At 41.7% G+C, this 25,375-nt stretch overlaps 1 protein-coding gene across 1 annotated transcript in view; it reads right to left on the bottom strand.

Annotated features, from left to right (window-relative positions):
* The window catches only part of LOC125291891 (titin-like), a 143,335-nt gene that overhangs the window by 117,231 nt on the left and 729 nt on the right, over positions 1-25,375 (bottom strand). Inside the window, exons 2-42 of the mRNA XM_048238856.1 lie at positions 23,973-24,076; positions 23,302-23,505; positions 21,581-21,868; positions 20,598-20,698; positions 20,179-20,393; positions 18,965-19,334; positions 18,500-18,655; positions 18,158-18,268; positions 17,856-17,996; positions 17,142-17,390; positions 16,895-17,008; positions 16,074-16,325; positions 15,781-15,843; positions 15,424-15,682; positions 15,259-15,331; positions 14,889-15,107; positions 14,595-14,737; positions 14,199-14,362; positions 13,865-14,095; positions 13,508-13,752; positions 12,986-13,254; positions 12,499-12,663; positions 12,188-12,356; positions 10,376-12,075; positions 9,984-10,265; positions 9,611-9,877; positions 9,242-9,514; positions 8,882-9,145; positions 8,463-8,723; positions 4,550-4,810; positions 4,141-4,404; positions 3,784-4,044; positions 3,415-3,675; positions 3,054-3,314; positions 2,818-2,959; positions 2,528-2,696; positions 2,182-2,413; positions 1,717-2,001; positions 1,388-1,513; positions 1,086-1,274; positions 454-840 (exon numbers count right to left, since the gene is read on the bottom strand). Coding sequence (XP_048094813.1) covers positions 454-840; positions 1,086-1,274; positions 1,388-1,513; positions 1,717-2,001; positions 2,182-2,413; positions 2,528-2,696; positions 2,818-2,959; positions 3,054-3,314; positions 3,415-3,675; positions 3,784-4,044; positions 4,141-4,404; positions 4,550-4,810; positions 8,463-8,723; positions 8,882-9,145; positions 9,242-9,514; positions 9,611-9,877; positions 9,984-10,265; positions 10,376-12,075; positions 12,188-12,356; positions 12,499-12,663; positions 12,986-13,254; positions 13,508-13,752; positions 13,865-14,095; positions 14,199-14,362; positions 14,595-14,737; positions 14,889-15,107; positions 15,259-15,331; positions 15,424-15,682; positions 15,781-15,843; positions 16,074-16,325; positions 16,895-17,008; positions 17,142-17,390; positions 17,856-17,996; positions 18,158-18,268; positions 18,500-18,655; positions 18,965-19,334; positions 20,179-20,393; positions 20,598-20,698; positions 21,581-21,868; positions 23,302-23,505; positions 23,973-24,063 — 10,177 coding nt within the window. The 5' untranslated portion in view covers positions 24,064-24,076. The remainder of the gene's footprint in view (positions 1-453; positions 841-1,085; positions 1,275-1,387; positions 1,514-1,716; positions 2,002-2,181; positions 2,414-2,527; positions 2,697-2,817; positions 2,960-3,053; positions 3,315-3,414; positions 3,676-3,783; positions 4,045-4,140; positions 4,405-4,549; positions 4,811-8,462; positions 8,724-8,881; positions 9,146-9,241; positions 9,515-9,610; positions 9,878-9,983; positions 10,266-10,375; positions 12,076-12,187; positions 12,357-12,498; positions 12,664-12,985; positions 13,255-13,507; positions 13,753-13,864; positions 14,096-14,198; positions 14,363-14,594; positions 14,738-14,888; positions 15,108-15,258; positions 15,332-15,423; positions 15,683-15,780; positions 15,844-16,073; positions 16,326-16,894; positions 17,009-17,141; positions 17,391-17,855; positions 17,997-18,157; positions 18,269-18,499; positions 18,656-18,964; positions 19,335-20,178; positions 20,394-20,597; positions 20,699-21,580; positions 21,869-23,301; positions 23,506-23,972; positions 24,077-25,375) is intronic.

The following is a 25,375-nucleotide window of genomic DNA, read 5'->3' as shown; positions in this document are numbered from 1 at the left end:
TTGAAGCAGTTGGCTTATCTATACATTTCATTGTTTCATCTGAACAATACAAGAGAATAAATTAGATAGGAAGACATGGTAATTATACATGTATACATCACAACTAATAGAAAATAATATGTGTCAATGACAGATTTCAATCCACTAAAACAGGCTGTAGTTGTGAAAGTGAGAGATAAAAAGAGTGAAGTCCACCTCAAACAACACAAATGGTGTGGAACACTGACATAACGTTCAAAGCAATCCGGAGATAGAGAATAGAGAAGAGTGGGGGGGGGGTTACACACAAACAGCAGTTAGCCTATCCGTGAAATTAGTAGTGAGTGAGTAATCACAATCCCTCAGTGACCTTTCTTTAAGGGGATATTTCCCGGGAAAGGTGTGGTAAATATAATTAATGATGGTGTGTTACTAAAACCACAAGCTTCTTGAGGTCAACAATAATCCATTTACCTTCTGCAGTTACTGTCAGGGTAGCCGTGCAAACCGCCTCTCCTGCACTATTGATTGCTTTGCATGTGTACAGTCCGGCATGCTCAGAGAAAGCATCTACTATGATAAGTGTGGCAGTGTTTGTCATCTCATCGAAATGGAAGACAACATTTTTTGTTGGTTTTATGGGTTCCCGTTTGTGAAACCAGCTGATTTCTGGCCTCGGCATGCCGGACACACAAGCATGGAATCTGGCCACTTCCCCGTTATACACGGAGCAGCTCATAATAGGCTGAATAAAAGTGGGCTTTTGACCAATTGGTTCCTTCTTAACACTTGATATGCTTGTGGAGAGACTGGAAGTGGCATGCCACTGTTTGGATGCAGTGTCCTGAGTGTGCATTTCTCCTGTAAGGAAGTACCCCTCTATTCAGTATATAGACAGCAAACTTTCAAGTACATAGTCATTCTATTCAAGTCTCGGTAAACCGGTTTTATGTAAGAACACTTGGTAGATCAAACAACATCCTCACATATAATGGGACCGACCATAATTTGGGATCAACATTCAGTCCAAACATTATCCATCACAATGTCCTAGGAAATATTTTACACTGCATGAAGTCCATACAAATCTAAAATATGAAACTCACCATCGAGGTTCAGGAAAGCAGAGCATGAGACCATTCCTGCAGAGTTACGAGCAACGCAAATGTACTCCCCCTCATCCTCAGGGTACACTCTGGCAATCTCCAATTTGCAATTATCGTCAAACTGGGACATCCTGAAGAACTCAGACTGCTTGAGCTCTTTATCTTTGCAGTACCACATGATCTTAAGATCTGGGAAGGGGGACAAAAAAATAAGTCAGTGAATCAAATATAGTTCACATTCAAAGTTGCTAATCCAACAATACTGTATAATTTTCTATTACACATCTCATTGTGAGGCTTACCATCTCCAGAGACACGGCACTGGAATCTGACAGATTCACCCTCCTTGGCAGAGGCATTGTGAATTGGAGAGATGATGACAGGGGGAGAGACGGGAGCACCTGACTCGGGAGACACCACCTCTGAGACTGGAAAAAAGAGAAGGCATTATAATGGATCATCAGTCAATCTGCATCCTTTTTAAAAAACATTTCTAAGAAATATATAACTCTCACCAATACTATACTCTGAACACTATAAAGTTTAATATATTTTAACAGCATTGCTTTCCAGCGTTGTGTATGTGTACAGTTTAATTATTAAGTGTATGAAGAAAAACACAAACATTTACCTTCCACAGTAAGATTAGCAGAACTAGATGCCTGGCCAAAGTCATTTGTGGCCACACAGTTATAAACTGCAGCATCCTCCGGGAAGACCTCAATCAGCAGCAGTGCATACTCATTCCCATCTCGAAGGAACTTGCATTTAAACCCAGCTGACAGAGCCTGGGAGTTCTTGTACCAAGCTACCTGAGGCTGAGGGACACCTGCCACCTCCACATTGAAGCGAGCAGGCTTGCCAGCCTCAACCGTAAGTGCCTCCATCTGGCGGACGATTCTGGGAGGCTCAGGAACTGTTGGAAGATTGAAATAATGGGGGGGTTTCATAAATGTGCTGGCTAAATATTGGGTACATTTTGGTTAGTTACACAAACATTAACATTATTCATGGGAAATTATCAGATCACTTTCAGTAGACCACCTCTGATCTTCTATTAGTAAGATTTTTGGAGCATCACCAATGTGTTACTCACTTTTGACGTGAAGTGTTACCACACTCCTGTTCTTGCCAGCAATAAAGGTGTACTCCCCAGCATCAGTTCTGTAGGTCTCAGTGATTGTCAGACGGTGAATCTTCCTAATAACCACATAGTTGAACCGCTCCTCTGAGAAAAACTGGATCTCAACTCCATTCCTCAGCCAGCGGCCCTCAATGTCATCCTCATTTACTTCAAACTCGAATGTAGCCCTCTGTTTCTCAACAACCTAAAATAAAAACAAAAAATGCATTTATTGTCAAAACCTTTGTTCATTTGTCTTCAGTTAGTACTACATCCATTCAGCCTTGGCAGGTAAAGTGTAACAACGCCTAGCACTTACAGTGATATCTTTCTCAGCAGGTTCTGTGATCCGGACGTCACGGCCTTCAACTGTGAGATGAGCCCTTGACATGCTGGAACCAGCAACCACAGAGTACTCTCCAGCATCAGACAGACGGACGGTCTGAATCATCAAACGATGTAGGAACTTCTCTGTGGTAACCTTATACCTAGAAATGGAGAATATAGTTGTGAATTAATAATATAACATCAACTTACTTGAGAGTAGACCCACAGTTAACTATTTGTTTCTGTAAACTAAACTGACTAATACATAAGAATGGAATGTACCTCTCAGATACTTCAAGTTCCTGTCCATCTTTCATCCATGTCACTTGTATATTAGGTTCAGATAATTCACATTCAAAAATAGCCTTCTTCTTCTCAGTAATCTTGATGTCTTTGATGTGCTTTGTGAACTCAATCACACGAGCTAAAAGAAGGGGAAAAAATACAAAAATAAATAAATTGACATTTGTGTTGTTGGGACAGAATTTTTGCAAACTGAGAAAAACAAAATTACTCACCATCAACATAGAGTTTTGCAGATGTTTCAGCAGATCCGGCAACAAACTTGTAGTCTGCACTGTCACCAAAGTGCACATTGCGTATGGTGAGAGAGTGAGTGAGTTGCTTGCTTCGAGTCTGACACCTATCTGTGGACCGAATTTCCACACCATTTTTCAACCATTTGTAGGTGATGCCTTCATAATTGACAGTAACCTCAAAGGTAATAGTGTCCTTCTCCTGAGCATTGAGATCTTTCAGCATGGAGGTGATCAAAATGGCTGTGGGAAAAAAAGAATGAATTCAAAATGTTATGGGTTTATGGGATGTTGGATGTTACCACTGTAAATTGTTACATGGCTTTGAGGAAGTCAAACTTACGGCTAATTGTCAGTGTTGCAGAGACTCTGTCATTTCCACAGACAAAGGTGTACTCTGATGCGTCATCTCTGCTGGTGTTCATGATCTTGAGCTGGTGGAGCTTTCCCTGCACCACAATTCTGAACTTCTCACTCATCTCGATCTCCACACCATTCTTCAGCCAAGTGGATGGTACATTGAAGTGTGACACTTCACACTCAAAGGTTGCCACTTGGGTCTCAGGGACTTCAATATTCTTCATAGGCTTTGTGACACGCAGGGCTAGTTGAAGGCAAATAAAAATTGAATGAGTCACATTTCATCCATTTTTAATAATTTGTTGAAAGCAATTCCTGATAATGCAGGAATTAAGGCATTTCAGTGACTTACATTCAACATGCAGGTAGGCACTGCATTGCAGATGTCCAACCACAGCAGTGTATTCCCCAGCCTTGCTGGCGTCAATGTTCTGGATGATAAGTTTATGTGCTTTCCTCTCTGACTGTATCTGGCAGGTGTTACTTGGCTTCAGTTCGATGTTATTAAACATCCATTTCACTGGAATGTTGTCATGGGATAGGCTCAGTTCGAAGGAGGCAGTGGCATCCAACAGGCAGGTGATGTCTTTTGGCTTCTTCACAATTTTGATTGCTATAAAAATGGGGGTCATTTTGAAAACATGAAAGATTCAATATGTACCAACACAAAAATACAGCCAGAAAAAAAATAGATAAATTAACCACTTACTTTCAACATTCAGTCTGGCATTGGCAGTGAGTTTTCCCAGTTTGAATGCATAGACCGATTCATCTTGTGTGGTGCAGTTCTTGATCTTTAGAGTGTGCACCATGCCATCCATGGTGATTTCATACTTGTCACTTGGAACAAGCTCAACGCCATTCTTGGTCCACTGAGATCCCTTCACATTTGTGTGGGTGAGCTCAAGGCTGAACACAGCCTCCTGAGTCTCAGTCACAGTTTGGTTCTTAAGAGTCTTTTTCACTTTTACAGCTATTGCAAGACAGATGTAATAAAAACAAAATAATTGTTAATTGCAAATAAACCCTTGTTACATAATAGTTAATAATAGTAGTACAATCACAAATAATTATAAATACAACCTAATAATGACTATGTGACCGGTAACCATATTCACCTTCAACTTTCAGGTTGGCTGATGTCTTGGAGTTGGCCACCTGGTAGGTGTATTCACCAACGTCCTGAGTCCTTGTAATGGAAATAATAAGGCGCCTCACAGCACCCTTGTCTTCGCTGTGGACATTATCACTGAAGTCAACAGGCTGGCCATCCTTCAGCCATTTGCCCTTAGCACTGGCATTGGCGACTTCGCACTCAAACTCAGCACTCTGAGATTCTGCCACAGTCTGGTCCTGAAGGGGTCTGTTGATAGCACCACCTAGTGCAAGCAAAGAGGAATACATTGTTTGTTTCCTTTGAATGACTCAATTTAGAGAGAATAATAATTAATTAATAGAAATAATTTCTTGAATTTCCCCTGGGGATCAATAAAGTATCTATTTATCTATCTATCTAATACATAATGTAGGTATAAGCGAATTTAAGTGAATCCTAGTTCTGTTACAAGAATTAACTAAAGCTTGCTGGACATTACTGCTCCCCAAAGGAAAGGGCCTGATAAGGTTTTATATGGAAATAGATTAGCTGCAACAAATAATTCAATAGGTTACTCTTTGATTGCAGTGTATTAAACTTTTATATGACAGCCTACAGTGGGCAGTGCTTTGATTTGGCCAGCTTCCCTCGCGGTCCGCGCACGGGATCACGCGGGATCACACGGTATCACACGACTTTAATTTGTATTTTTCCAGTGACGCTGCAACGACGCTGCAACAACCTAAACAACCGGCAGATGTCTCAAGTGAGCAGGGTGTCTCGTAAAAAGAAATGGAGCCTGGAAAACCCTACACAGACTTCACTACAGACTTTAGCAGACTGGTTTAGAAACTAGATGTACCGCAGAGCGGTACAAAATATGACCGCCACCCAGTCCAGCACATTTTTTCCACAAAAAGAAATCACGCTGAAAGGCCTATATGATTCTAACTGTCTCACTAAATTGCATTATCCACACTCAATTCTCACTGGTATCTGCTAGACAACAAGTACCAAAACATGATTAGTTCATAGATTTCACATGTAAAATTCATTTTATACAACCCCACCTCCATCTTGCCTGTTCATAATTCTGAGAAATTCTTGATTGTTTGTGTTATGTTATGTGTGTGGGTGTAAGTGTGTGTGTGTGTGTGCGTGCGTGCTTGTGTGTGTGCCTGCGTATGTGCCTGTGCATGCAAGCGTACATATGTCTACTGTGTGAGTATGTGTCATACGTATGATTACTGTGAATGTATGTGTGTGTGTGTGTGTGTGTGTATCTGTTTGTGCACATGTGTGCACATGAAATGGGTTAACATGACCCCTGGAGGCAAACATACGGAAAAAAATGGTCATCCTAGGCCCTACAGTTCTCAAGATATTCACAGAGAACTGTGTCTGCCCTACCCTCCTTTCGGGGGGTCCAGTCCAGCGGGGGGGCTACAGATCAAAACGAAAAATGACGGTTCCATGCTATCCATGTGGGGGTACATGCCCACCAAGTTTTGTGTACCCCGGTCTTTCAGTGTCCCGGGAATCCTTGTTGGTGTACGTCACTAAATGTACACATAAATTATTTTATTGTAAGGCCCCCCATGAACGAAAGTACACAAAACTTGGCATGCATTCGGAGGGTGTCATAATGATCCTACACTTTTAATTCCGTGCAGTTTTGACCTTGTCAGCCAGAGATAGTGATGAAAACACCTCATTTTTTGTTTTTTAATTTTTAACTAGGTGGCGCTATACATGAAATAAGTGGTAATGGGATGGATTGACATGCCCCCTTAAGACCAACATACATAAAAAAGGTGGACCTCCTAGGCCCTACGGTTCTCGAGATATTCACAGAAAACTGTCTCCGGCCACCTACAGGCCAGTTGGTGTATAGTAACTGGAAATTAATTTATTGTGTAGCCCGGAATTCCACGGAACGGAATTCCACAAAACTTGGCGTGCATACAGGAGGTGTCATAATGATCCTACACTTCCAATTTCGTGCAGTTTTGACTATGTTAGGTCACAGATACCTTCAATTACAACACCTCATTTTTACTTTTTTGTGTTTAACTAGGTGGCGCTATACATGAAATGAGTGGTTATGGAATGGGTTGACATGGCCCCTTGAGATCAACATACAAAAAAAAAATGGTCCTCCTAAACCCTACGGTTTTCGAGATATTCACAGAAAACTGTCTGCCCTACCCTCCTTTCGGGGGGGTCCAGTCCAGCGGGGGGGCTACAGATCAAAACGAAAAACGATAGTTCCATGCTATCCATGTGGGGTTACATGCCCACCAAGTTTCGTGTACCCCGGTCTTTCAGTGTCCCGGGAATCATTGACGGAAATTTTGGCATGCGAAAAAAAAAAAAAAAACGTGGTACGATGCATCATTCAACTAACCAACATGTAAGTTACGACTTTCCCAAAACTGTCGTACTTACATAGTACTTGTAAGTTTGGACCATGATAGTTTCCAAATTTCAGTAGTCTGGACTAAGGTGGTTAATGACGTTTAGTAGCACGTGACGGGCACACCTGCACATACAGTAACAGAGACTTAATGATGGACTACCTTAGTTTAATCCGTGAAATCTGTTTTTCTCAGGGTCATCAAGTTAGTTCATATAGACTGACCTTGTAAATTAACCACTGCTTTGAATTAACGTTTAACACGTGTCATTTAAATGTGCTGGTGAAACAGTGTACTCTATTGTTATTTATCCCCTATTTACCCACGCCGTCAATTCTGTGGCGCAGTGCGTTAAGGCCGGCTGATGACAGCCGCCGTTACGCAGCAGTTATCAGTCCCCTGTCCAAGAGTTCGAATCTGGGTTAAGCGTAGTTAGCTTTTAGGAAACGCACCCCTGATGTCTGATGTGTGATCAGTGGAATATGGGGAGGGAAGTGGCAGTGTTTTTTTGCGCGTCTGCAGAAGTCAGCCAAATATGAATGTAATTCTGCGGCATAAAGCAGATGTATTTATTTATTGTACAGAAAAATAAAAATGACATGTCAAGCAGTCAATTGACTACATTGCAGTCAAGAAGTAGGGCAAATTAATTTACGAAACCAAAACGTGGGTCATAGTTGTCTAAGCCTCTATTGCGTAGCCTGTTAAAAACGTCACCAGATAGTATTAAATCGCCAACATTGTTTTCTGCAGAAGCTTACCCAGGGCTACAGATTAATTCTGAACAGTTATTTCTCTACTGGCTCAATTATCACACAAGACACTGTTTTGATTTGCGTAGTTGCGTTACCCCCAACACTGACAATAATGTAGACAGCAAATTAAGATATTTTTTCGTTTTGTGGAGCAGCACCGGTAGGCTATCAAAAGCAGATTTCGATTTTCGTTACCACCGTGTAGTCAAGCCTTAAGCCATACCCAAGTAGCCTAAATCGAGGTAATGTTTAATTATGCATGATTTATTTTGTTATTGAATTCGTAGGCTGGGATTCCTCTCGGCAACAATTATGTTTAATGGTAGCCTCCTGCTTTTTCAGAAGGGGCGGCAGGCAGGCTGACAGAGCGATGTACAGTGGCAGAGCGACGCACAGTGGCTGAAAGTGGTACTAAAGCTTCACGCAGCTTCACACAGCTTCACGCCGCGTAATGCGCGACTGAAGTGGCCATTTGAAAGCAACGCCCACTGTAGATATCTTTGGCATGTGGAAAAACAATCTAGGGCAATCTAGGGCTATTGGACCACAACACTGATTTACATGTCTTCACCATAATTAATTGTTATGAAATTCGACTATGAAAATAATTGTTAGTAGCAGCCCTACTCACTAGCTCCATTCCATATAGTGATATGTAGCTAAACATGTCAGTGGTCCAGCATTATGGTAATGTAACAGTAGACATATGTACAAAACAAAATATAAGCAGCAACTGTAGTTTCAACAAAAAAGTGTCACACACCTGATACAGTAAGTCTTGCACTGGATGTTTTCTCTCCAGCAGCAAATGCATACTGCCCCTCCTCATCCTTCATGGTATTGATGACTGTAAGGCTGTAGCGTTTGCCTTTGGACTCCATCTTGTATTTTGCACCTGCTTTGAGCACATTGTTCCTTAAGGTCCAAACTGCATCAATACCAGGGTGAGACAACTCCACCTCAAAAGTCACATTCTGGGTCTCTGTGCAAACACGGTCCTCCATATGCTTCACAATGGAAATTTCTGGTAGAATAAATAAGTAAAGGTTACATAGGATATGCTTTGTCGAAGCTTAAAAATATACAACTTACTACAGCTTTGCTTCATTGAATATGAAAGTATTATAATTTGCATCAATTTTTCTCTAATACAAAATAAAACAACAACACCACATCACTTACTCTCAACAGTCACTTTGCAGCTTGTGTCAACTCTGCCAGCAACCAGCTTGTATTGACCTTCATCAGAGGCAAAGGACCTGGTGAGCACCAGACGCTGTTTGGTTCCCTTGGCAACCATCTGGATTCTGTCTGTGGCCATCACCTGCTTGTCATTATGGTACCATTTCACTGAGCTGACATCAGCTGCAGAGATCTTACACTCCAGAACAGCCTTGGTGCCTTCAATAGAGGTAACGTCCTTGAGTGGTGACAAGATGCCAATTGCTGTGAGAGATTGAGAGAAAAGGAATCAGTACTCTGACAACACTACATTCCCTAAATTGCGTATAGTACAATGGCAGCTGCTCAAAATGATCTTACTTTGCACTGTAAGCTTTCCAGTCGTGGAAATATCATGAGCAGGAACAACAAAGGAATACATTCCTGCATCATCCCTGTTGACATTTTCAATGAGCAGCTTATGAACCAGTTTGTCAATGACAATGTGAACTCTGTCTGAAGCTGAGACGGGTTGTCCATTTCTCATCCATGTTCCCTCAACATTCTCTTGTGAAAAGCGCACCTCCAGCTGAGCAATATCACCCTCACAGACAGTCAGGTCAGAGAGGCCTTGCATCAGAGTAATAGGACGCACTAGAACAAGACAAAAATAGCATAATTAATATATGGATGAAATGTATAGAGCACAGACACAATCATAATAAAACTCCTAACAGATGTTAGACTCACATTTCATCTTCAGGGAAGCACTTGTGCTCAAATTTCCAACTTTGAAAATGTATTTGCCCTGATCTTCCTTCTTGACATCTTTCACAGACAAACCGTGACGTCCACGGCGAGAGGACACAACATATTTCAAGCTGGGAGTGATCTCCTTGTTTTCAAAGTACCATGTTCCCTCAGCATCTTCACGAGACAGTTCACATTCAAATTCTCCAGAATATGTTTCAGGGACTTCAACACTCTCCAGTTTCTTCAGAATTTCAAGAGCGGCACCTGCAAGTAAATTGTGTATAAACTTATTAGTACAAGATATTAGAATGTAAATTGTTTCTTAATATGTCAGTGACATACCAAATACAATATAAATCTGAAGACTAACCTTCCACATGGAGTCTGGCAGAAGTTCTTACTTGGTCATCATCAATAACAACACAAGAATATTCATCGTCATCTTTCATGGTGATCATTAGAACAGACAGGAAATGTACTTTTCTGTCAGAGTGCATCCTGTATTTGTCACCAGTGAAAATCTCAGCATTGTTCTTCAGCCATTTGACTTTAACAAAAGGCTCATTTGTTTCACATTCAAAGGTAACCATGGTGTCCTTCTCTTTGGAATGTGCGTTTTCCAGTTTTTGAGTAAATGTAATAACTTGCTTGGCTAAAGGAAAGAGAGGAAAAACATGAATTAATATTGTATTCTGTAATTCAGCAATGATAATGTAAACCTTAAAACTTCAAGCTGGAAAATATCCATTTAGAGTACTATACCTTGCACCAACAAAAATGAATGGCTAGAGGTCTCTCCAGCAATGTTGATAGCTTTGACCATGACACTTGCAGAGTCCTCTGCAGAGACATCTCTAATCACCAGTTCACAGACATGGTCTTCAGGCCAGTACCAGTAAACACGGTCAGATTTCTCCAGCAAGACACCATTTTTGAACCACTGGCATTCTGGGTCTGGTTTTCCGACAACTCTACAACGGAAGCGAACCTCATCTCCAATAGCAACTGTTTTGCTCTGGATACGCTCCAGGATCTTTGGAGCCTCCATGCTGGGAGAGAGAGCCACTTTTTCTGGTCTAATGGTGGGGATGGTGACTTTGCCTTGTTCTTCCATCTTCTTCCTCTCAGCCTCAGACATTTCCTTGATGTGGTGAAGAAGCTCATCTTTCCTCTTCTTCAGCATTTCCTCATAAGACTCGTCCTTCTTGCGACTCTTGAGCTCAACAGCAGTAATAGCCTCGTAATAGCCCTCCTCTGTCCTACGTTTGAATTTGCTTCTCAGTTCTGCCGTCTCCTCTGTAGATATGTCATGGACAACTCTCTCAACTTTTCTCAGTTTTACGACCTCTTTCTGCTGGGAGACCTCACTAGGCTTGTCAACCTTCACAACTTCAAAAGACACTCTGCCATGCTCTCCGAAGGGTTCAATTGTGGGTTTAATCTCAGGGGCGCGTCTGAGAATCGTCCTGAAGTCCTCCCTCTGTTGGATCTCCAGCTTCACAGTGTACTCAACAACACCTTCGGGATTCTCGGCAACGACTCTAATTTCTCCAGAGTCATAGGACTTGCTGTCAGTAATCTCAAGGTAGTAGATACCATCATACTGAAGCCTGAATCTCTTGCTCTTGCGGATAAGCTGTCCATTCAGGTACCAGTTGACTTTGGGAGTTGGATACCCAGTCACACGGCAGCGGAATTTGGCAATTTGCCCTTCCAATACTTGTGCGGGCTCTGGAAGCAAGACGATTTCAGGTTTTGTTTTCTCTGTGTAGTCATCTCCAGACACACCTGCAGGGCCACCCTCGTGGGCCATGCGCTCTATCTCATCCATCCTGGGAATGCCTTTCCTTCCCTCGGGAAGCTGAGTTTCCTCGACAAGGCTTTTCTCATCTTTCACAATCAGTGTGGCAGAGGTCTGATCGACACCAAATTTGTTAGTGGCCCTGCAGGTGATGACGCCACTGTCTCTTGCGTAAGCAACCTCGTAGTCCAGGCTGCAGTATCCAAATTCATTCACCATGCGCATCCTGTTGGCAGCAGCCAGAGGTTTCCCATCATGTAGCCACTCCACCATCATGTTGGGGTCACCAATAGGAGTCAGTCTGCACTCAAAGTGCACAGGTCCAACGCGCTTCATTCTGACTGATGTCATCTTCTTCTTGAAATGGGGCTTCTGCTGTTTCTCTTTATCATAGAGGTCTCCCTCCTCCCACTGGTCCTGACCATAGCGAAGATGCAGTGGCTCCAGCTCTGGGGCAGCAATCTCCTTGGCCTTGTAGGTCCCCTTGGGAATAACGAGTCTCCGCTCAGGCTCTGGTTCACTGTGCTCAACCTCAACGTTGATTCTGCAGCGTGTGGTGTCCCGTCCGGCTTTGTTAATGGCTGTAGCAGTGTACCAGGCACTGTCAAATCCAACAGCTGTGGGGATTTTGAACTGGGCCTCTCCTTTGACGCCTTCAATCCTAAAGTGACAGCACACAATTGATTTTTTATATATTTTTTGCATTAAACAGTGAAATGATAATACAGTATAACACAAGCCTCATTCTGATCAATTAACTGATGAACACTTACTTAATGTTAGGATATTTGTGGGATGAGATGATATCGCTGTTTTTCAGCCAGACAATATCAGGGAGAGGGTTTCCAATGGCTTTGACAGCCAGCGCAACCAAAGAGCCCTCCTTGACACTGACGTTCTTCAGCTTCTCAATAAACTGGGGTCGCACCAAGTTTTCTTTGGCTGTTAATTTGACAGCAATACACAGACATAAGTGTACATTATAAATTACTGACATTCCTGAGGTGATTATCTCTTTTAATGTAATATTTACATTTTCTACAACACATTAAAACAATTCAATAATATCCCAGCAATAGTATACCATCAACTGTGAGAGTCATAGAAACAGTAGTTTTTCCAGCTCTGTTCTGGGCCACCACGGTCCATTCTCCGGAGTCATTGGGCATGGCTGGAACCACAATCATTGACTGAGTTCCATCTTCCTTGATCACTATCTTGTGAGTGTAGTCATTAACAACCTGTTGACCTGTAATGAAAATGAGTGAAGTTCAAGTTCAAATAGTTTTATTGTCATGAAATTAATAAAATGCATTCAATTCAATAAATTCAATAAATAAATTCTCATAAAATTAATTATAAGTAATGAAATTATTATGCTCAAGAGCCAGCTCAACTTAAAAGAATACATTAAAAACATTTTTAATGTCATGTATTAATTCAAATTAATTTTACTAAAGTAGACAACCATGTCCTCATTCTCTTTCAGTACTGGCAATTTAATATGGAGATTAAGGTGAAACAAAAAAGTAACACATAAAGTAATAAACTAGTGTATACTTAAAACCTACCATTGTGGAACCAGAATGTGTCTGGCATGGGTCTGCCAACAACTTTCAGGTCAAATCTTGCTGTCTGCCCCTCGGAGCACCTGAAGGAAGATGGCTTCTGGACAAACACCGGTTTGTACAGCCTTTCAAGCTGAGTTGTATCAGTATCATCAAGCCTACGGGCTGGGGAACGCCCGGGAGAACGACCAGGAGAAAAGCTTGGAGAACGTCCAGGGGAGAAGCTAGGGGAACGCCCAGGAGAGTAGCTGGTAGAACGAGGAGATGTGGACCTGGAACCAAAACAAAACAAAAGCAAAAGCACTCAAACGGTGTAGCCTTCATATCATATGCTATTTGCACTTAGCATATTTGACCTATGTGAATATTAATTGATAATTGCAAACACCCACGCATACTATACACAACACCTTATGATACAATGAGATACAGTAAGCTGATAGACACTTGTGATGATAAACTATTGCTTCTGCTAAGAAACATAAACATATAAACTTAAACCTAAACATAAACTTAAAAACACACCTAATTCTTTTCATGGCCTCTGGCTGTGGGTACTGGCGCTGAACACCCTGGGGAGCAGAAGGCTCAATGTACAGCTTCCCAGAGCTCACAGCAGTGCCCTTCATGTTGCAAGCATAAGCAGTGTAGACACCCTCATCCTCTGGCAGCACCACGGGCAGACGCAGACTGGCTCTTCCGTCCTGGAGAAACTCCATCTGGTAACGGCCTCCGTGGCTGATGCGGTTGCCATCTTTGTACCAGGCAATCTATTCAACATGTTGAAAATACAAAACACATTACCGAGTTTGCCTCACAGATCAGAACGCTGAGTCTGATGCAAATCAACACGTCCTCATGTTTATGTCTAAAACACATTACCTTAGGCAGTGGAGTGCCACCCATTTTGCAGTGGAATGTGACCCCCATGCCTTCAAGGATTCTGTAGTTTTTGACAGGTGTGTCAAAGGTGGGCTGCCGAGCTTCATGTTCGGCTACATTGATGACCATCTCTTCCCTATCTTCAGTCACTATCTGTTGGTATGTTATCTTCAGGATGCGAATCTCAATCTCTTGGATTATTCTCTGCTCAAAAGCAGATATTTGGAATTCCTTTCAAAAATACAAAAAGCAATTAACAACGTTAAAACCACATGATGTAGTGACATCAACATCTTAAATGTGACATATTATTCTAATATTTCAACCTCTGTACCTGTCCAGAAACATATGTCGTCGTCTTCTGTGTGAGATACTGTTCTCTCTCATATTCACTCACTATCACAGGGGGAACGTCTCCGACTCTAGGTTCCTGCACCATGGCAGTCATCTCTGTCTTGTAGGTCACATCATATTGCTTCATGTAGGCGTCATATTCCTCTGTTGATTACATGAGGATGATGGAATGAAGATGATATCAGCACATCAGATTGATTTCAAAAATGTTTTCAAATGAGATTAATCTCTGCTGAGATTGCTCTCTACTGAGTGTAGTAGCCACCAGTGTTTTGAAATGTACTACACTCACCAAATTCACATTTAATTTAACATAAGACAAACCCATATGTACTGCATATTAATCAGCATACTTGTAGAGGCTTATTAGTCTTACCCTCTTCAAGGAGGTTAGTAGAGGCAGAGGACTCTCCCATTTGATTCCTTGCCACAATAGTGTACTCTCCTGCATCATCAGCAAATGTCATGGAGATTTCCAGCTTGCAGGCGCCGGTCTCCTTATTGTAAGATACTCTGTATCTGAAAAGTTGAATGTTTGAAGAAAGTCATCACCTTAATACAACAACATAATGTCCAACATTAAAATATAACTATAATTACTGTCTATTTATTATTCTACTTTTTGATTTAAAATAGCATTTAATAAAAAAAAAAATCATTTTAAAAGTACCTATATCCAGTTGTGAGAGGCACACCACCCTTCTTCCAATAAATGTGAGGCATGGGTGTTCCTCCAACCTGGCACTCGAACACAACACTTCCTCCCTCGACCAGCTTTTGTACAAAAGGCTTCTTTACAAAGAAGGGTGCCACACCTGCACCAGCCTCCACAGTTTCAGAGACTGCGCTCAGTTCAGACATGGTCTCCTCCCTTGCCTCGCTTATAACACTAGAAATAAATATCAAATGCAACAAACATCAATTCATAATAATTAAACACACTTGAATGCATTTGGGTATGACATTCCAGTGTCCATGACCATAATTTGCTTATTTTCTTTTTTATGAATAAGCCCTTAATAAGAATATGTGGGACCCACCGTTTCTCTTCTGCAGAAATAACTTCACCGGAGACAATGGTGATTTCCTCTCTGGTTTCAATCTCTTCAGATACTGGAAGGAAACACGTAAGGGGTGTCAGATTCAGTTGAGACGACTTCAAGGAAACATTTACAGACATTTTTAGAGTATGTTAACTGCATTACCCTTGACGAGCAGGTAGCAAGATGTGCTGATTGTCCCAGCAGGGCTGGTAGCAGTGCAAGTGAAGCGACCGCTGTCCTCAGCAAAGGCCTCGCGGATCACCAGGCGGGCATATCCACCCTCATATGTAATTTGGAAATCAATGGTGCTCTCAATTTTGTAGTCCTCCCTGAACCACATGATGGTTGGGGCTGGGGTTCCAGAAATCTGGCACACCAAAGTCACAGATTCTCCCTCTGTGACGGTCACGTTTTTCAAGGCCTGGAAATGAGAATTATGATTCATTTGAAAAAATATTGTAGAATGCAAGTATATTTTCTCAGTTTTAAGTCAGACTTAGTGACAATTACAGTACTTACAGCAACAAGTGTAGGAGGCACAACTGCTTCTTGTTCAGCTGGGACAGCTGCAATTTCCATAGCCTAATTCAAAATAAAAAATAAAATATTTACATATGGCAAGACATTATACTGCTGTTCTATGAAGCATTACCTAAAATTGAATGAATCAACAGGGATTCAGTGGAGGAAAGGGAAGGAGTCCTCAGTAAGAGGCAGGTGGGAGTGTGGACATGGAGGGACACCACGGGGGACCTCGGAACAATGTTAGCTCAAGTTTTTTTTTTTTTTACACCACACACCAAGCAACAAACCTGGTCCTCCCAATCGCCATAAGCCTGCTCCATGCCACCTGCGTAGGAAGCGCCTATCTCGCTTTGCAAATGTGTCTCGTACTGCGCCTGATATCGCTCGTCTCTAAACGGAGGAAGGGTCGGCTCAGGGGTCACTCTTATTTCCATGACCCTGTGAGTCGGGGCCTTGACAGGCTTGATGATCTTTTGAGCACCGTGGCTGGACGATAGCTCTTTCTGGAGAGTGGCAATAGCCGAGCCTGCTATTGAGACCTAACCGACCCAAGGAAAAATAGCATGATTACAGGTGACTGACACAAAACTTGGATTAGCCACACGGACGGAGAGCTTCCAAGTCAAGAGTGATGATTTTAGGTTTTTTAGGTTTGTGGGAGGCAATGGGAAGAATCAATGCATGTTAGGTTGTTAAAGTGCCTGTAAGCTACACAGGAAGGTACAAGGGATGTTCATTGGGATGAAATGGGTTCATTGTCTTAAACGAGGAATAACGAACATATTTTAGAAGGGTCAGAGTGCATATCACTGCACTTTTTTTTTATGGCATCCATGTTATGGAGAGTTAGACAATAAAGATGGAGCTAACTGTAACTGATAGGTACATATCAGGCAAGCAGGAACATTCTACTACTTGTAGGATACTCGTATTTGAACCAACACAAATAGCATTTGCTCACTGGTTTTACTTTATTATAAATAATGGCACATTCAATACAGCTATAGTATTTATTAGTGCAAAAGGGGAAATAATCTCAGACAATTTCCACCAAGCACTGCTGTGATTTTTATCTTGTCCCTGCTTGCCTGAATTTGCACATGCTTACCTCATGGCTATGTTCAGCTTTAGGCACAGTAACTTTTGAAACTGTAAAGTGTGGTATGGGGGAAGGAGCCAGGCCAGTGTCCACATAGGTGCTGGTTTCTGTGCTCCTTTGGATCTACAGTAACCAACAGAGTGAAAATTAAGCGAATACATCCAAGAGAATACGTCTACTAATTTCAACTGTGCCTTCCAAGGTTTTTTTTTTCTTTTCTTTTTTTTTTAATCTATGCTGTAAAGCATGTTCTAACCTGGGAGATATGAACAGTCTTTTCAGCAGCAGAGGGCATTAGTGTGGCCTCTGCCCTTGCTCTGACTTGTTGTTGTTGTAGTTGTTGTTGTTGCTCAGCGGCAAACATGGCCTGCTGTGATACATCGAACTCTACGGTTTCCTCTTCAGCGGTGGCGGCCCTCTCGGCATGCACAGGCTTGCGCACGCGTGCATGATCGACAGCAGCAAGCACAGTGGCCACAGCACCGGCCTTTTTCCCAACCTCGCCCTAAAGGCAACAAGCAGTCAGTGGGATCTGGAGCATAGATAGTGTTCAATCTATGGCATATGTTACGTATACAAACAAAAGCATTCAACATTTCAAATAATGTCTGCATACAAAATAACAAGAGGAAAGAAGAGCTCAAAGAGGTTAATGGCATATGCATGCATAACTTCATTAGTTTGGTTGCATACATGTACATGTTCAAATTACCGTATGTTGTCTCTCATAACATGACATTATGGTGGAGGAGTGAAAAAGTGTCAAAAAGTGAACAAGAAGGTGACATCCAACACAAAGGGAGGGTAGCATTTTACTGACAAATTAGCCTGTTGCACTTCTTTCTCTCACTATTTTCTCTAAGCACTAGTTTAATCAGCTCAAATGCTACCCTGTAATATTTCAAGTGCTTCTGTGAACGAAAGTGAGGGTGATAAAAGACCAGTCAACAAAAACAATGTCATCAGCTACCTGCTCCTGTTCTGTGGGACTATGCGACACAGAGGAAGTGTTCAGTTCACAGTGCTCTACCAGTGAGCAAACAGTAAGTACCTCACTAGCCTGGTCAACATCTGCGACCATCACAGCAGATTTCTCAACCTCTTGTGTGATCTAAATGTGCCAGTGTTCAAGAAGGAGATAAGGACAAGATCAGATTTCAAAATATTCTATATCGATTCCTGCTATTGTTTAATTGTTTTGCTATAGTGACAATTCAGTCATTTTAATATACTGATTGTTTAATCAATTACTCTATACTGCTGGCATTCTACCTCTATAGTTGAAGAAATTTCTTGTATGGTGCTTTCAGCATATGGTGCACCAAAACTGATGTCAAGGGACACTGTGGTATCAGATACTTCATGGGATTCCTCCTGTTCTGTCTATACAAATGTGAGAAATGAATAAGCTTTTAGTTGTAGACATAAATTCAGCAAGTAGATGACTGAAACAAGGTTAAACAAATGGCTAATGAAAGGAATGGGTGGATGATCTAGCAGGGAAAGACAAGTACTGAGTTTGTCAGAAAAAAGAAGGGTTGGATAAAGAAAAAAGATGGAAGTGAAAGAATGGTCTGGAATCAAACTGTGCTCATGAACTCCACTGAATTGTACCTGCTCTGCTGTAGATGTAGTTTGTGCAGAGGTGATGGTGACCTCATGAGTGGACAATTCGACAGAGCCACTTTGAGGCTCTCGACTACGAGCATGTTCCACTGCAGCTACCACCGTAGCAACAGCGGCTGTTTTGTCATCTGGCATTTGGTGTTCCTATTATACGTGCAAGTAATATTCAGGCAGCGAAAGTCAAAACCATTTTGTTTATGCAATGTACCGGTAAGTGCTTTTCACCTATGGTAAAAAGCAGCATTTACACTACATAATAAGCAGATTGCATGTTAGCAAAAAAAGCAAACCAGGCAGACAAATGCGTAATTAAATTCAAACAGAGTTTCAAAAATTCATTGAAATGGCCTCAGGCTCTTTACAAAATTCAGAAGTATTATGCCTGTTTTGTCAGGTCTTCTCATGCATGTTTACCGGTCGTCCACAGACAGACTTATCTCCCGAATTGCTCACCTCTTTTACGGCCATTCCACTCCCACTCACGGCCATCCCACTGACGGCCATTCCACTGGTGGTCATCCCACTGACGGCCATTCCACTGGTGGCCATTTCAGTCATGGACATTCCACTCACGGACATCCCGCTCACTTGCTGCTGCTGCACACTAACAGAGCTCTCCCACGAGGCACGCTGGGTGACCGAGGTCTGCATGTGAGTGGCTCCAGAGGTCATGGCAGTGTAGCTGGCCTCCGACGCGTAGCCCGCCTGTTTCCACGGCGGCAGCACCTCTGTGGTCTGGATCACCTGCTTACGAATCATGATTGGGGACTTGACCGGCCGAATGGGGGACACGGACAGCCTGCTGGCGGCAGGGGACACAGACCTGTGGGAAAATAGACATGTGAGAATGAAAGTGTGAGTGGAATAAAATACAAGTACTTCAATTTCAATTTTGCAAAAAGCACAAGCTCCATGTCAAATATATGCTAGTACTGTACAAAGAAGTACTTGTTTAATCGAGTGAGCAAACCTAGACCATATGGACAAAAGTATTGGGTATAAAGTATTGTACACCTGCCAAATACACCTATAAGAACTCTTATGATATCCCATTCTAAATCTATAAGCTCAGAAAGCTGACACAGCTTTGACACTTCTAGGAAGGCCATTCACCCAGAAGAGCAGTTGTGAGGTCAGGCATTGATGTTGGACGAAAAGGCTTGGCTTACAATACAGTTATTGTAGTGATTATTTCACACCAAACTCAGCCAACTATATCTTTATGGATCTGGCTTTGTACACCCTATGACAGTACCATCACACTTGAATTCACTGAGCTTTTCAGAACGATCCATTCTTTCACAAATGTTTGTGAATGCAGACTGCATGACCATGCACAATTGTATACGCTTGATTATATATACAGTACGCCTGTGGCAATGGGTCTGAATGAAACGTGTTAAGTCAGTGACTAAGTAATACTTTTGACAATATAGTGCAGTGTTTCTCAAACTGTGGGAAAAATGATGTAAAATAGCAAAATGTAAAATATGTAGTTTATTTGGTCTGCGCTACTGTATTTCTATGGTGTTCATCATGGTTCAAATGGAGAGCTAATTGTTTTCTGAGGTGGTACTCGTTATAATATAGTGTATATGAATACACAGAGCACTTGCAGTGATAATGTAGAAATTGGGCCCTGTAGAGTCAAAGTGTGGTAGTCCTACCTGACTGGGCCTGGTACTGGTCCTTTCACAGGCCTCACGGGGGAGGGGGACTGGTGGCGAGTGGCGGACACTTTCGCCATTGCTGAAGGTGGGGACCTTGAGGTCGGCTTTGGGGGCACCCGTGGGGGGGTCTTGTGTGCCAGGCGCTCAGTCATAGCACCTCCCTCAATCATCATTGCTGAACTGGAGGATGACTCAAAATGAGCTTCCATTCTCTGCAAAATGAAACACAGGTGAGTGTAAATTATGCTTGGTTTATTTTGAGAAAAAATAATAATTCAATTGTATTTACTTACATAGCACCAATAACAAGCATTTTACAAAGGCTAGAGCCTGTTTCCCTAAACGAAAAGCTATGGCAAATAGGGCAAGGATACATGTCAAGGGCATGTTGTCCTGTCTTGGAAAATTATGCTTACCTTCTCCACCCTTGCCTGACGTGATGAAATCTGGGAGGACGAAATCTGAGAGGAAGAAATAACTGTTTTTGTCTTCTTAGCAGGTACTGCTACTTCCTCACCTGTAGGGCAAAACAGACACAACTTGTAGACTTATTACTGTCCTCAGTATAATTCATGGAGTAGCCTACATCATAGCCTTTGTCCACTAGAGTGCAGTACAAGGATACAAGGATACAAGGAAGTTTATTGTCACATGCATATAGTTACTGGAAGTAAGAAATGCAGTGAAATTATGTCTGGTGTCAGCCTATTTGTGCATTAATGGGGGGGGGGGTAGAAGAGGGGTTTAGTAGATTAAGTGGCAAGGGCTGCATAAAAAAGGTGGGGTGTAAAAAGTGTGCTGTAAGTATGTTGGGGATGTGTGTTGGAGAAGCTTCCTGATGAAATAATGTGCTGTGTATGTGGGGGGGGCAGGGACTTACTATTGCAAGCAGAGTACTGTATGTATGATGTATGTGAGTGATGACAGTGAAGATGTGTGTGTGGGCGGGAGGGGAGTGGAGCAGTGACTGTGTGTGTGTGTGTGTGTGTGTGTGTAGTGTGCTGTAAGTATGTTGGGGATGTGTGTTGGAGAAGCTTCCTGATGAAATAATGTGCTGTGTATGTAGGCCTACAACGTAAAATGTTTACAGTTAAATGGTGAGTCCCCACATGTAAACAATATGCCTGTGTTTTTGATTAATTCCCATGGTCTACAATTTGCGGGAAATTGTAGGTAACAGTTAGCTAGCCTGCTACTTAACCACGAGTCTGTCTGCTCACGTGATAGTGTTAATGAAAAGAAGCAATTGGCGTCCTGTTTTCCCTCAATTTAATGTAAGTAGACTATTAGAGTTAATGTAATGCATAGGCCTACAGTAAATGTAAGTAACTCAGTAGCTACTCAGAAGCCCTTAAGAGAGGCCAATTGCTTCTTTTCATGATTAGGCTACATGGCTTACCCTGAACGAGCAGTTCAGCAGTAGAGGTGGCACGGCCACTGCTGTTGGAGGCACTGACAGAATAGGTCCCAGAATCCTCTGGGAAGGCTTCTGCAATCAACAAACTGTATTGATCTCCATCTTGTACAATCTGAAAGTCAGCGGAGCTTTGAATCTCAGCTCCCTCCCTGAGGAACTTCACCACAGGTGTAGGGATTCCTGTCACACGAACATCCAGTCTCACTTGGCTTCCTTGTCTCACGGTCATACTTTGCAGTCTCTGAGTAAAGTTGGGCGGCGCGGTTTCCGCTGAAAAATCAAAGAAATACAAATGGTTATGGGCCTAGACTACAAACTGCACCTGGTTCAAGCACTGGGCTGTTAATGATTTTTGATGTGACGTGGTGTCCTGAGGATGGCATAAAATAATATGATGTAATATTTATGAGCGGAGAGAATTCTGTAGACTACTTTATTTGTCCAGTGAAAATAATGTTAATAAAGCCTGCATTATTAGAGGACACGTCGAAGTAGTCATTTATAATAGTCATTTGCAGATGGATGGTAGCCTACACAGGCCTCTGCAATCTGCATGACGTTGGTTTCCAAATAGCGGATCAGATTATCACCAGAATTTCTGGACGTTCTGACAGTCCTATAATTATACACCCACTGTCCATTCTGGGATGTGGGAAACTTAGGCTACAGGACCACTTGTTAGGTTTACATCTTAAACATTTTAAGCCACTGATGGTATACTATGGGAATAATTCATGTAAAATAGCCTACAATACTTTTCTACTAAACCAAGCAATGAGATATTCAGCTTGCCAAACGTTTATGTTCGCCTATTATTAGTGTTGCCACCCTAACAGCACCATATGCTTACATCCTTAGATTTTTGGCTCAAATCAGTAATAACATACATGAGTTGACAGTCCTTATTCATTAATCAATTCTTACTAATTATGAGGTCCTTACAGGCATTTTTTATAACGTGAAAGCAAATCTCAGAGACAGAGATTATTTCTTGTCATTTGTAGCCTATTGACTTTTCCACAAATACATAAGAATAATAAACATAGAAAATGAGACCAAAGGAATGATATTTGAAAAACAAGTACAGATCACAGCTAAGTAGGCCTATCGGCTAATGACCATCATCCTAATTTAAATGTGTAGAAATAGGCCTATTTCTGCTTTTAATCTTTCAAATGAAGCATATTGTAAAAGTTTTCTTCACCAAAGCATTTCCCCATAAAATCTGTCTACTACCTCCATCAGAGCATGTGCATTGCACAGCTTACACCATATACCCAAACAGAACTGGTTTAACCTGATTCATGTCGGCCTTCATGGCCTTTAATATTTTTGTAATTGGCTGTTGAAGTGAAACATTTTGACTCTTGGCAGGGATATCAGACAGGCAAACACTTCCCTGCTGATAGGATCTGGCACACATCCTGTCCCTATCACACTGATTGCTAAATCTCCCATTAGTATCAGCCATGCTGCCAACTCTAATCAGACATGCTGGGCTCTGTCGTGGTATTGTTTTATTGAGGGGGGGAGGGGGGTTGGGTAGCAGCAGGCATTTACATTTTTTCAACTGCCTCTTCATCTTACTGCTGCAGTTCATTAAATTCCTATTCTTTTCCCAGGGTTTAAGACACTTACAATTATGTGCCATGGCTGTGCGGATCAACAGGAATGAAACTTGGCACTGACACGAGTTCTCTCACCTGTAACAAGAAGTTCAGCGGTGCTAGTGGCTTGTCCAGCGCCATTGGTGGCTCTCACAGAAAATCGTCCACTGTGTGCGGCTGTCACGGCAGAGATCTTCAGAACAGCGCGGCCATCGCTGAACGAGATCTGAACGCCGGGCAGAGCGGCAGCGGAAAGAACCTGGCCATCACGAAACCAGCTCACCTCAGGAACTGGATTACCTGTGAGTAACATTAATTTTCCTTTTAACAGCAATGGTGATGATTAAGGTAAATTACAGACAATGCCACAGGCCACACCAAATGCAGTGGTGTTGGACAGTCTAGACAGATACAAATATCTCCTATGATTTTGCTGCAGTGGAATATAACATTTTCTTTTTTTTATCTTTTTTTTTGTTTTTTTTTAATTAAAATGAATTAAAAACTCAAATTAAATTGAATTGACATTTATTTCTTATCATTCTTTGCTTGTAAATTCCTTTTACTGAGAACTCAATGAATGCTTAATTAAGGACATATAATGTAGTTATAATATGCCTTATACAGTATATATATACGCCTTCATGCATTGTGTGGCATTACATATTTATACATAGGGAATCATAGTCATTGCCAGTGCACATAACATGTTCACTTTTTTAACATCAGCTTTTTAAATAGAGCATGGAATGTGGAGAGGCCCTTACCACTAACTTGAGCTTCGAACGTTGCGGCACTACCCTCAAGTGCCACAACGCTCTGAAGCGGCTGTGTAAACGTTGGCGCCTGTGTGGACATGTTGGTAGGCACCCTGGTGGAGGACACAGATGAAAGCCCTAGTTACCAAAATTGCTGCCAATGACACACATTAGCATCCCCCTCCCCAGCACACATATACACACTCACACACACACATACAATCATTGATCATCGCCAGAGATAGAAATCTCACAAAATCGTTACCATACATCATTGTTATTTTTAGCCCTTATGTCACCCCTCTGCACCTTGACTACTGTGGCCTGTCATTTGAGAGAGGGATGGCTCCGTGAGGTCTGGGTTCTGGGCCAAACACATAGACTGAACATCCATTGACAGCTAACAGACACAACAGTGACAACTGGAAGTCAGAGTTTGATATTTATCCATTTGACACCCAATGAACAATTCTTGCCTCTGTGGAAAGACATCCATATCCACAGGCTGGGGAAATCTAATTATAGCTATGGTTTCTCCATAGGTAATATGAACATTGAACATGAAACAGATTTGTGATAAAGGATTTTGCACGGAATGTGCTGGTGAAATCAATATAATTGTACTGCCCATTGCAGTTAATAGTAATAACAGCATATTTAGGGGTATACAACTTGTTATATTTACACAGAGGGTGTAATATATGTGCTGTGTTATCCACATGTAATGGTGGGTAACAAAGTTTTGGAAAATATGCCATCAAAACTCTAGCAAGGCCAACCATTCGTTTTAGATAAACCATACTAGCAATGACAACACATATTTGAGACAACCAGCTTTGTCCTCACCATTTAACTGTAAACAAATGTAACAAATCATCCTGTCCTTTCAAGAGCAAGAACAAGAAGTATCAGTATCAACTCACTGTTGTATGCCATTACTGAAGATAATCACTTTAGAAGTGCAATAGTAGCTTTACATAACATTGCCTGGGGCCAAGGCAATTTCTTTATGAGATGTTCAAATCAATGCATATTCTTTATTTAGATTTTCATTAATTTAATATTGTCACAGAATATATTCTTAAATGCCTAAAGGTTTGCATACAGCTTGAAAATTACTAATTGAATCTCACATTACAGAATTGCATTTGCTTGAGAAAGAATATCTCAGATCCACGACAACTGGCAAATAATGTATAACAGTGCACCAAAATCAATTCCAGTAAAACTCACACAAGCAAAATCTGAGATGTACAGAATGTCAATAAAAACCTAGGACTAAACATGAAATGGTGACACCAAGGTTAATGTTCTAAAAACAGACTGAAATGACCACAACGATTTGTTTCAAATTAGAGTCTTCATCGCAAACTTTAACTTCAAGACAATCAACAAGCCAATGAAAGAGTATT

Source organism: Alosa alosa, chromosome 3 (assembly GCF_017589495.1).
Source record: "Alosa alosa isolate M-15738 ecotype Scorff River chromosome 3, AALO_Geno_1.1, whole genome shotgun sequence".
NCBI lineage: Eukaryota > Metazoa > Chordata > Actinopteri > Clupeiformes > Clupeidae > Alosa > Alosa alosa.
Note: the sequence above shows the minus strand (reverse complement) of the source record. Positions and strands in the feature narration are given on the sequence as shown.